At 39.5% G+C, this 13,154-nt stretch overlaps 1 protein-coding gene across 2 annotated transcripts in view; it reads right to left on the reverse strand.

Annotated features, from left to right (window-relative positions):
- Positions 1-13,154, reverse strand: part of SRBD1 (S1 RNA binding domain 1) — a 219,140-nt gene that overhangs the window by 156,517 nt on the left and 49,469 nt on the right. For both annotated transcript variants that reach the window (XM_066267044.1, XM_066267043.1), the window contains exons 12-14: positions 9,057-9,214; positions 3,907-3,997; positions 2,702-2,809 (exon numbers count right to left, since the gene is read on the reverse strand). In XM_066267044.1, coding sequence (XP_066123141.1) covers positions 2,702-2,809; positions 3,907-3,997; positions 9,057-9,214 — 357 coding nt within the window. The remainder of the gene's footprint in view (positions 1-2,701; positions 2,810-3,906; positions 3,998-9,056; positions 9,215-13,154) is intronic.

Consider the following 13,154-nt stretch of genomic DNA (forward strand, 5'->3'; position numbering starts at 1 on the left):
GGATCCCGGTCGGGCGCATGCGGGAGTCTGTCTGACTGCCTCTTCATTTTCAACTTCAGAAAAAAACAAACAAACAAAAAAAGTGCTCCTTTGTTGTAGGATCAGTGACATGATTCCATGATCACTGGCTTGAAGCCCAAGGTCACTGGCTTGAACCCAGGGTCACTGGCTCAGCTAGAGCCTCCAAACCCCTGTCAAGGCACTTACGAAAAGCAATCAATGAACAACTAAGTGCTGCAACTATGAGCTGATGCTTCTCATTTCTCTCCCTTCCGTCTCTCCCTCAAAATAAAAAAAAAAAGTGCTCTTTCATAGAGATATCAATCAAGTGATTTAATAAAGTAATTCTTTTTTTAATATTTTTTATTTAAGGGGCCCCTGTTAAGGAAATGAAGGGTCGCAAGACCAAAACTCCTGTGATACCCAGAGAGTAGAGAGCCCATCTAATAAAGTAATTCTTAATAGAAACACAAAAAAGAGATAAATACAAAAGAAAGTTTTAATATTTACTATCTAATTATGAAGAAAACTTCAGTATGTTACTGAAAGCAAAAACATTCTCCATTTTAATGATGAAGGAAAGGGAAGTTGAAAGTACGGCTCAGAGAGGCAGAGTAACTTTCCCCAACTTGCATAACTAGCAAATGGTAACAACAAAAGATGTGCCCAGCCTGACCAGATGGAGGCGCAGTAGACAGAATGTCAGCCTGGGATGCAGAAGACCAAGGTTCAAAACCCTGAGGTTGCTGGCTTGAGCGTGGGTACATCCAGTTTGAGGAGGGGCTTACGAGCTTGAGCATGGGATCGCTGGCTTGAGCATGGGGTCACTGGCTTAGCTGGAGCCCCCCAGTCACGGCACATATGAGAAAGCAATCAATGAACACCTAAGATGCCACAACTATGAGTTGATGCTTCTTCCCTCTCTCCCTTCCTGTCTATCTATCCTTATCTCTTTCTCTGTCTGTTGCTAAAAAAACAACAAAACACACAAAGGATGTACCCAGAGTTGTCTAATTTCAAAGCTCGCTCTCTTGCTACTATAATCACTGCTGAAAGTTCAATAAAGGGATTCTCTATCAGTAAATTCAGATGAAATTCAAGAAGTCTTTGCTATTTAATATTTTTAATGATTTGAAAATTCTATTTATAATTACTGTAAATGTATACAAGATATATGTATCAAATAAATGGAACAAGCTAAGAAGAAATACGAGAATTTGCCTGAAATAAACTGAATCAGCTATGTCAAGTCCCTGTTAGGTTCTCAAAAGCACTGGGTATGTATGAGCAGTTCCCAGAATATAAAAATCCACAGTAATCCCCAAACCAACCTGAACAAGAAGGAACAGAGCGGGTGGGAAGCGCTGAGGCAGACTTTTAAATCTGGTCCTTTTCTAAACCATGATCCCATGGCACCTTCTAATCCCAACTGGTTATCCTGAGTTTGTTTTCCTAACATCTTAATTACTATTTGACACATGAAATACTACAATACATAGAAGGCCCCTTTCTTCTACCCTTTCTAAATGAGTCAGAATTCTTCCTCCTGTGTTGGTTTTTTTTGTTTTTGTTTTGCTCTGTTGATGTTGTTAGTCACATACTCATGAGCTTAGTATACTGTATTGGTAGGTTTCTCAAAAAGCAGTGGGAGGCCCTGGCCGGTTGGCTCAGCGGTAGAGCGTCGGCCTAGCGTGCGGAGGACCCGGGTTCAATTCCGGCCAGGGCACACAGGAGAAGCGCCCATTTGCTTCTCCACCCCTCCGCCGCGCTTTCCTCTCTGTCTCTCTCCTCCCCTCCCGCAGCCGAGGCTCCATTGGAGCAAAGATGGCCCGGGCGCTGGGGATGGCTCTGTGGCCTCTGCCTCAGGCGCTAGAGTGGCTCTGGTCGCAACATGGCAACGCCCAGGATGGGCAGAGCATCGCCCCCTGGTGGGCAGAGCGTCGCCCCTGGTGGGCGTGCCGGGTGGATCCCGGTCGGTCGCATGCGGGAGTCTGTCTGACTGTCTCTCCCTGTTTCCAGCTTCAGAAAAATGAAAAAAAAAAAAAAAAAAAAAGTAGTGGGAGACGTCTCTTGCGTGTTCTCCCTTAAATATATCAGTCTTTATAACTATCTTCTCTCCTACAATTAAACCTTGCAGGAATCAATGTTGTACTGTGGATTAAAATGGTAAGCATAGCTATTTGAAGTCCCGAGACAAAGTAAGAAAACAACCGTGAAGGAAAGCAGAACTACGGAAGATCTAAGTGGGTCACGCTAACTGGACGCCAACCTAAAATGAAAGCCTGCGATAAAGAGACAAGTAAGAAAGGAACTATAGAATGCTTTAATTTTGTAATACTTACCTAGGTTCTCAGTTCTGAAGCCCAATGATTCATAGGCATCAAAACTTGGAGAGAAAGCTAAGTTATCCAGTCCTACTTCTAAGTCCATGGTTAAACAGAGCCCTCACACACTGTAAAGGCTGGAAAAATCCCATGAAACCAAGTAAACCGTAACTTGCTGCTTCTGAGGTTTCAGGATTCTGAAACTCAAATTTCTGCAAGAGACAGACACTTTATATTGTCCTGCAAAGCTCTGGTGAACAGCAAGAGGTAGTTGAGGGGAAGGCACATATATTTTAAAAAGAAAAGTGAAAAAATATCACAGAACCTGGAAAGTTCCTTTGGCTCTCAAAGAAAACAAACATTTCTAACATTCTTACCAGTAAACAACATCCAGTGGTGCAAAGTAGTTTTTCATTATCAGGTCAGCAAAGTAAGCCTCTGTTTCCCGGCAGGCCGTTCCATTTCCAATCACCACCGTGCTGCAGCTTCAAGGGAGAAACAGGAGGAGAAGCAGGATGAGCTCAAGGCACGCTTTTAAATCAATCAGAAGAGAAGGTACAAACACTATCGTACGATGCTCATATCCACTCATATACCCAAGCAACCTCTCCTGTTTCAAAAGGGAGACAGACTTATATAAAATAAAAACCACTGCTTCTTCATTTGGTATGGCAGGAGGTGGAGAAATATTTTACTGTCACACACCTCAAGAACAGTCAACTTTCTTCCCATCCAGGAGGAACCTAATTTGGACATGGTTAAGTGAATTCTAAGCCATAATAAAGACATTATGACTGAATTATATGATATGCTGTCAATCTCTGAAGTTTCTAACTACTACCACATCCAGTCTTCAGATCCATGAGAAAGGAAGGAAAGAAAAAAAAAAAAAAGGGAGAGAGGGGCCCTGGCCGGTTGGCTCAGCGGTAGAGCGTCGACCTGGCATGCAGGGGACCCGGGTTCGATTCCCAGCCAGGGCACATAGGAGAAGCGCCCATTTGCTTCTTCACCCCCCCCCTCCTCTCTGTCTCTCTCTTCCCCTCCCGCAGCCAAGGCTCCATTGGAGCAAAGATGGCCCGGGCGCTGGAGATGGCTCCTTGGCCTCTGCCCCAGGCGCTAGAGTGGCTCTGGTCTCGGCAGAGCGACGCCCCGGAGGGGCAGAGCATTGCCCCCTGGTGGGCAGAGCGTCGCCCCTGGTGGGCGTGCCGGGTGGATCCCGGTCGGTCGCATGCGGGAGTCTGTCTGACTGTCTCTCCCTGTTTCCAGCTTCAGAAAAATACAAAAAAAAAAAAAAAAAGGGAGAGAGGAAGGGAAAAAGGAAGATAGTAAAGGCCCAGACAGAGAAATAAAATGCTCACTTTGCTCATCATATTACCACTTTGTTTAGAAAGGTGGAAGAGGGAGAATTCCTCTGGAGTCTCCAAATGTAGAGTTCTCCAGCAGTTTGCCCCGCACTGTTTTACATGGTTCCTCCTCTCTTGGCAAGGTAGCCCCTGAATCCCTCCCTCCAAATTAGGGGCTCCAAATGAATGTCTGATTGGCTGAGCAACTGAAGTACTCAAAAGATTACTTATTTTCATACTTGAAATTCAGCAAAAGCCTCTTTATTTTCTCTGCTTCTCGGAAGCCTTGTCCACAATGCAAGTAAACCACATCAGTATGAAGTATCTGACCTTAGAAAAAAATAAAAAGAATAAGCCAATTTAGGAGAAATTACAAAACATAATACAATAATAATCTGATTAAGCCAGCTGAAACAGAAAAGAGAACTGGTTTGTCTTTTAAAATGAAGTCTGAATCATCCATATTCATCAAATCAGTTTCTCCCTAAGCACTATGAAGTTGTTACTTCCCAAGTTACAAGGACTCTATTTTGCTACATAAAATCACTATTAATTTTTAATAATACTAAACATCAATAATAGTAAAAGCTAACATTTACTGAATATTTACTATACATGAGAAGTGTTATTTGTATTTCTTCTTTGGATTGTAGATATGTAAATTTCTTTTACCACTGTAGTTTTTTTCAGCTACATATATATGAATTGTGAGCTTTTCTATACTTTATTATGTTTTAGCTAAAAATTTATTTTAAAATTTGGGGGTAATTACCTAAAGAATAGAAATAATGATGACCTAAGTGACCAAGGAAAAGAACAATAGAATAATCTCAAAGAAAATGAAAGGTAGGAAATGAAAAAATTAAAAACAGAAATTAGGCCCTGGCCGGCGGTTAAGAGAATTGTCCTGAAACAAGGTTGCGGGTTTGATCCCCAGTCAGAGCACACATGGGAAGCAACCAATGAATGCATGACTGAGTAGAACAACAAATGAATACTTCCCTTCCCTCTTCCCTCTCTGTCCCTTCCTCTCTCTGTCTCTAAAAAAATAAAGAATTGCCTGACCAGGCAGTGGCACAGAGGATAGAGTATTGGCCTGGGACGCTTAGGACCCAAGTTCAAAACCCCAAGGTCACCGGCTTGAGTGCAGGTTCACCAGCTTGAACGTGGGATCATAGACATTATCCCATGGTCACTAGCTTGAGGCCAAGCTCGCTGCCTTAAGCAAAGGGTCACTGGCTTGGCTGGAGCCCCCGAGTCAAGGCACATATGAGAAAGTAATCAATGAACAGTGCTGCAACTATGAGTTGATGCTTCTCATCTCTCTTCCTTCCTGTCTGTCTGTCCTTCTCTATATTTATCTGTCTCTCGTTTAAAAGAAAAAAATTAATAAAATAAAAAACAGGCCCTGGCCAGGTAGCTCAGTTGTTTACAGCATCGTCCCAATAAACCAAGGTTGTGGGTTCATATACAAGAATCAACCAAACTATACTTAAATAAGTAGAACAACAAATCGATGTTTCCTTTTCTCTCTCACTTCCTCTCTCTCTAACAGATTTAAAAGATAGAGTACTATAAACAACTTTGTTAATTTAGATTAAATAATGAAATGGATAACTTCTTGAAAAAGTCGTACTAACACAGACTGAAGATATGTGTATGTGTGTGTGTAAAATTTTAAAAAGAATCATACTATAGGTAACACAAACACAGAAAAAGATAAAAGCCGTAACAGCTCAACGGATCAATATAGAAAAAAAAATTGTAAAATATACTTCCTATTTATTGCAAAAATACATAGCATAAAAAAGGAGCAACTAGGACAGCCAATTTAAAACAAAGTATCCCTGCAAAACTCAAAGGATGAGGATGTGGGAACGATGCACGGACAACTGAAAACCTACAAGCATCAACATTCTGTGGGAGGAAGCAGAGAGCATCTCATAAGACTAAGCAAAATTCCAAAGTCCAAAGGTACTCCCCTGAAAATTACAACAGGTCTGTTTGAGAACAGGAACTGAAACTGGGGTGATGGACACATACAAAAAAAACCCACCTTTGCATACTCTAATGTATAAGTCGGTACAAAGGCTGCCCAGTAAGTTCAGAACAGATTGGAAAGCTCTGATCTCTATGAACTGTTGAAACTAACCAGTAGGATATTCTTTTCAATACAAAACCCCATATTGAGGAGGAACTGTTGTAAATCAGATCAATATTGAATAAGGTAAGGATAGTATGAGCAAAGAAAAAGAGTCTAGGTAAAAGGGAAGAAGGCAACAGGGAAGCAGATTCCAGAAAATAGAAAATTATATTTCTATTTACATTTAGTTTTTTCCCCAATAATTTTGGGGGGGAAATAGAAATGACAGTTCTACAGATACATAGCTAAAAAACCTTTCATGACCTAGCTTTCCACCCTAAAAGTTGAGGAACACTAATATTATGTAACACTAATTAAAAGAAAAGAATCAGTCAAATTTCATATGAAATGATTATTTTAAAACAAAAAATAAAAGACTAGTATGATGACCTTGCCCACAAAAACAGAGAAATACTATAACCTAATATATAAGAACAAGCTACAAAAAAAAACTATAGGAAATGAGAATAACATAAATCAGAACTAGAAAAACCTCAGAAATGAGATGAAAGAACTTAGGAATGAGTTAGACATGAAGAAAAAATTATTTCAGAATCGAAAACCTAAACCAAGGAAAAAAAAAAAACCTATAAAAATAAACATAATAGTAAATGCCTTAAGAGATATAGAAGGTAAAAATAAAAAAATTTAAAAGATTTAAAAAAAGTTAAAAGATGAAGTTCAAGCCCTGGCTGGTTGGCTCAGTGGTAGAGGTCGGCCTGGCGTGCAGAAGTCCCAGGTTCGATTCCTGGCCAGGGCACACAGGAGAAGCGCCCGTCTGCTTCTCCACCCCTCCCCCTCTCCTTCCTCTCTGTCTTTCTCTTCCCCTCCCGCAGCCGAGGCTCTATTGGAGCAAAGATGGCCCGGGCGCTGGGGATGGCTCCTTGGCCTCTGCCCCAGGCGCTCGAGTGGCTCTGGTTGCGGCAGAGCATCGCCCCCTGGTGGGCGTGCCAGGTGGATCCCGGTCGGGCGCATGCGGGAGTCTGTCTGACTGTCTCTCCCCGTTTCCAGCTTCAGAAAGATACAAAAAAAAAAAGATGAAGTTCACCACAGAAGTGTAATCTATTTTTTGTAAGTATCAGATACGAATTCCAAAACTTGAAACATAAGAACTTAAATAAAGAACTCAATGGATGAATTTAATAGCAGATACAGAGAATTAATGAACTTAAAGCCAATCAAGAGAAAAAAGAAAATTGGCCCTGGTAGGTTGGCTTAGCAGTAGAGCGTCAGCCCAGCATGTGGATGTCCTGGGTTCGATCCCCGGTCAGGGCACACAGGAGAAGCAACCATCTGCTTCTCCACACCTCCCCTTTCTTTCTCTCTTCCTTTCTCTCTCTCTCTCTCTCTCTCTCTTTCTCCCCACCCCTCACAGCAATGGCTCAAAGGGTTCAAGGAAATTGGCACTGGGCACTGATAATGTCTCCAAAGCCTTGCCTCAGACACTAAAATAGCTAGGTTGCAGAGCAGTGGCATCACACTGTAGGGGGCTTACTGAGTGGATTCTGGTCCTGGTACATGTGGGAGTCTGTCTGTCTGCCTCCCTGCCTCTCACTTAATAAAAAATAAATTTTAAAAAAGGGAGAGAAAATATAAAAGAATGAAAAATAGAAAGAAGAGGAATTGAAAGGTTTAATGCACATATATATAGTTGGAATTCCAAAAGGAGATGCAAGAACCTCCATAAACCCCAAGCAGAAGTTATGCCAAATACAAATAAATAACAATGATAATAATAATGTCTTAAGAAAACATCTTAAAACCACAAAGAAGAAATCTTTGCAGCCAGAGGAAATAAGATTTTTGGCTGCCTTCTCAAGAGACTATAATAACAAAAATAAATAACAAAACTAACTAGCTAGCTAGATAACCCTATATCAAATATATGGTGACAGCAGAAGATTCAACTTTGGGTGGTAGGTACACAGTGCTATATCATATAGTAGAATTGTGCACTTGAGGCCCTGGCCATTTGGCTCAGTGTTAGAGCGTCGGCCTGGCATACGGACGTCCTGGGTTAGATTCCTGGTCAGGGCACACAGAAAAAGTGACCATATGCTTCTCCACACCTCCCCCTTTTCCTTCTCTCTCTCTCTCCCCTTCTCTCTCTCTCTCTCTCTCTATCTCTCTTTCTCTTCGCCTCCTGCAGCCATGGCTTGGTTAGAGCAAGTTGGCCCTGGCGCTGAGGATGGCTCCATGGCCTTGCCTCAGACACTAAAATAGCTCGACTGCCAGGCAACAAAGCAATGGCTCCAGATGGGCAGAGCATTACCCTGGTCGGGATGCATGCAGGAGTATATCACTCTGCTTCTCACCTAAGAAAAAATTAAAAATAAATAAATAAAAATAAAAAAAGAATTGTGCACGTGAAACATATACTCTTTATTAACCAATGTCACCCCAATAAATTAAAAATTTTTTAAAATAAAACATTTTTTAAAACCCATAGGAAAATGGAATGACATCTTTAAAATATTGCCAATCTTAAATTCTACACTCAGAAAAAATATTCTTCAAAACTAAAGGCAAATCAGAAACTTTTTCAGACAAACAAAAACTGAGACTATTTGTCCCAACTGATCCACACTGAAAATAACTGCCTAGATCTGACCTGTGGTGGTTCAGTGGATAAATCATCGACCTGGAACACTGAGTTCGCCAGTTTGAAACCCTGGGCTTGCCTAGTCAAGGGACATATGGGAGATGATGCTTCCTGCTCCTCCCCCCTTCTCTCTCTCTCTCTCTAAAATGAATAAAGAAAAAAGAAAATAACTGCCTAGAGTTTTAGGCAGAAAGAAAATTATCTCAAATGAAAACAGAGAAATGTAGAAAAATGAAGTGAAGAGTAATAGAAAGGATAAATATGTAATAGAAAAAAATGTACTGGTCAAAACAATAAAAACGTCTTGTGTTATTTAAAATATATACAGACTTAAAATGTGTCACCAAATACATCACAATAAACAAGTTATCAGAGAAAGAGACTGTTAAAGTCTGAGCTCAGTTAATCTTCAATGTCCATCATAACATAAGAGAAGAGCATAAATGATGGCAATATATTGAGGTGTTTGGTCAACAAATAAGACAAATATGAAGCTGGATTCTTTGGTTCCCATATCCCTGTACATGAAAAAACCATTTTCTAAGACTTGAATATTAATATTATTTCCAAATCTTCATGAAACATCTATTAAGTGAAACATATGACCAAACAACTTTTATATAAAAGCTAAAAGACATACTTACTGGTAGGAGAAATTATAGCTAATTTACAGCCATGTTTGTAACCAGGATCCACGCCCATCAAGGTGCGCCCTGGAACAGGGCTTGTTAAAAGAAGCTGGCGAAGGTTCCGTCCAAACATCATTACTGATTCCTTCTCTGCATCTGATGTTAATTTGGCTCTTTAGAAATGGAAAAAGAAAAAAGAAAACATACTTAGTCTTTCTTTCATTTACCCAAATTTTCTTTCAAGAATTCCTCACAGGAGCATTATTATAACAAAATTATTTAAAAGAGAAAAACATCATATACAAAATTATTTTGAATCTATTTTTTGCTAAATGCAATTACACGGTATCACAAACACCTTTGTAGTATCAAATCTACCAAGTTCATCATACCTACACTCCTTTACCTATCTGCTCTCCCTTATATGTAAAATCTATATGCCTAAAACATTTGTGTATATGAGAGACAGGGTGTATAAATATTTGGATATCACTTGGATATCAAATTAAAGTTTATCAGCAATTAAAAATATAAACCCATAATTAGTGATAAATTATTGAGTCATAAGTAGCCTCCTCCATCAATACTTAGTTTTACATCTTCACCTATACATATCTCCGTTATCTCCTCACTCTACGTCACTCCCTAAACCTACCCCTTGGCATTCTCAGAGTGAATTGATATAATCAAAGATACTAATACCAGTCTAGAACCATGGCTCATATACACAACTTACCAATTTTATCCAAAAAAGTTATTAAAAGTCTAATTTTAAAACTTCTTCTAGGATAAAAATATATGACTACAATGGACTTAAAGGCAATTATAAACTAAGTTTAACACTATTCATCTAGTTACTTATTAACTCCTGAAATTCACAAGAATTTATAAAAATTATGTCTACTCAATTATTACAAGTTAAAAAATGCATGCCAACTCTCATCAAAACAATTGAGAGTTCAAAAACAATTCAAAACACAATTTCATATTGGTTTTGATGTAGAATTATTTACTAACTAAAGATATACATAGCTAACTAAAGTTTGCATTTCTGCTTAATTCAATTTCCTAAGGATTTTCTCTCATCCTCTCTACCATTTCAGTATCATTCTCCCTGCGTTCAGCCATGTAACATGTAAAGAATCATTATAGATAATTCTAGATCTTCACTTTTAACTTTATTTATTGAGCAAGCATTTTGTTGTCAGTCTTATATAAGGTACCATGTTCGGCATGAGAGAAAAAGCTAGGAAGCCAAGATCCCTACCCAGAAGACCACTGTGTGGTGGAAAAAACAACAATAAACAGACAAGTATAAAACAATGACAAGAGCTATACTAATGGAAGCAATAGAAGCAGCTCATGGTTCATTACAGAAGCAAATTCTTTCATATACTAAAGAAATACCAAGACATAAAGCTGTAGAGGCAAAAAGAAACCCAATCACAAAGGGTCACACACGTTCGTCTAAAAAATTTGGATTTTTTCCCGGGAAACAAGGACAATCCATTGAAGGATTTTAAGTAGAAGAGTATGAAATATTCAGATGGGAATTTTAGATGGCAATGTAGACTATGTATTAGAAAATACAAAGATTACTTATGACCCTCATATAATCATTCAGACAAAAATGATGTCCTGAATTAACCATGGATAGATACTATCACCTAGTAACAATGGAGATAAACAGGAGTCAAAATTCAAAATATAATAATAGATGATAAAAAAAGTAGCAGTTAGTAACTAATGGCGTGAAGAAAGGTAGGTGTGAAAAATGACACAGGAATGACCATGGCAGTCAGAGAAATTTTAAGAAATGCAGAAGTAGACTACACATCCTACATAGTCAACTAAATAAAATGGCTGCAAAATTACATAGTCTATGCATATAATTATACAGTCGCTATTAATACAGATGAGTGAAGAAAAGTCTGGTTAACAATGGTTAATTCTAGATAGTAAAATGTTGAGTTTTTTCTTTGTTTTAATAATTTAACTTTTCTACATTAGGACAATTTCTTTCTTTTTTTTTTTAAATAGAAAAAATTTTCAATCATCAGTTTTACGCTGTGACACCTTAGTTGTTCATTGATTGCTTTCTCATATGTGCCTTGACCACAGGCCTTCGGCAGACCGAGTAACCCCTTGCTTGAGTCTGTGACCTTAGGTCCAAGCTGGTGAGCTTTTCTTTATTTTTTAATTTTAATGGGGTGACATTGATAAATCAGGGTACATATGTTCTGAGAGATTTCTTTTTAATTAGAGAATTAAAGTAATTTTCTTTTAAAAAAAATCTATTGGGCATTTTCCTCCTCAACTGCTGTTCAGGTAAATTACAAGTATTTCTATCAAGAGACATATCTATAGGCAATGTCTGAAAACCAACTTATGAAATGAAATAAGATATATTTTTTTAACCACAGGCATTTTAGAGAAAGAGAAGAAAAGTGTTCTTGTTTGCCACTAATGGAAGTCAGAAAAGGATTATACATTAATTCCACACCAAACTGCTTTCATTAAATCTCAATGAAATTATTCCATGAGCAGTGAAGCTACGCATATCAAATATATTAAAAATGTCAAAATCACTACTAAACATATATGCAACATGAGTAAATCAGATAAAGGAAATGTAATTTTAAATAAGTTTCTTCATTTCATTAAGAACAGAATCCCTTGGCCCTGGCCGGTTGGCTCAGTGGTAGAGCATCGGCCTGGCGTGCGGGAGTCCCGGGTTCAATTCCCAGCCAGGGCACACAGGAGAAGCGCCCATCTGCTTCTCCACCCCTCCCCCTCTCCTTCCTCTCTGTCTCTCTCTTCTCCTCCCGCAGCCAAGGCTCCATTGGAGCAAAGTTGGCCCGGGCGCTGAGGATGGCTCTGTGGCCTCTGCCTCAGGCGCTAGAATGGCTCTAGTTGCAACAGAGCGATGCCCCAGATGGGCAGAGCATCGCCCCCTGGTAGGGATGCCGGGTGGATCCCGGTCGGGCGCATGCGGGACTCTGTCTGACTGCCTCCCTGTTTCCAACTAAAGAAAAAAATTAAAAAATAAAATAAAAAAAAAGAACAGAATCCCTTATTTTTAAATTTGAAGCCCCAGTACTCAAAAAGAGATGTCAGCTGCTTCACTAACTTGAAATAAAATAGGATTCCTAAAGAAATAATATTTTTAAGGGATGTCTAGACTAAAAAGGATGAATCAAGAGAATGAATGACTAAAAGAATAAATGACTTCGATTAAAAAAAAAAGGTTGGACAAAGGAACTGTGGTTTTTTGGGGGGTTTTTTGTTTGTTTGTTTTTTACAGGGACAGAGAGAGAGTCAGATAGAGGGATAGATAGGGACAGACAGACAGGAACAGAGATGAGAAGCATCGATCGTCAGTTTTTCGTTGCGACACCTTAGTTGTTCATTGATTGCTTTCTCATATGTGCCATGACCACACCACGGGCCTTCAGCAGACTGAGTAACACCCCCCCCCCGCCCCCGCTCGAGCCAATGACCTTGGGACCAGATGAGCCAAGCTGGCAACCCCGGGGTCTCGAACCTGGGTCCTTCCGCATCCCAGTCTGACACTCTATCCACTGTGCCACCGCCTAGTCAGGCGATCTGTGTTCTTTTTTTAATAGTACCTGTTCACTCCCTGCTTTAAACACCCCAAACTCAATGGCTATGGTCCAGTAAAAAAACAAACATTACAAAAGCGCTATAAATTTTAGTGAGGTTCAAGAGATGACTGGAAACCTACGGTTCCCCCTGAAAGCTCTAAACAAGTGAGAATGAAGGAAATCTATAGCACCTAGGAAGAAATGGATGAAGAAACAGCTGTTTTCTAAAAAGTGTCCTGTCTACCAAGACGAAAGCTGAGACGGGAAAAGGGGTTTTGGATCCTGAGATTACTTTTCCTTCCATCTCCTCCCCTATAAAAAGTTCTGCACCTCACCTTTCACAGTTCTTCTTCGTAACTTCTAGTCCTTCTGCTTGTCCATCTACATGATTCCTTTAATAATTTTCTAATATTTGCTGATCAATGCTGATAATGACTCATCAAAATAACTCCCATTTGGAGTGAAAAACATTATCTTAGCTTTCTCTCTTCATAGTAATAAGTTCATC

This window comes from Saccopteryx bilineata, chromosome 3, assembly GCF_036850765.1.
Source record: "Saccopteryx bilineata isolate mSacBil1 chromosome 3, mSacBil1_pri_phased_curated, whole genome shotgun sequence".
Classification (NCBI taxonomy): Eukaryota; Metazoa; Chordata; class Mammalia; order Chiroptera; family Emballonuridae; genus Saccopteryx; species Saccopteryx bilineata.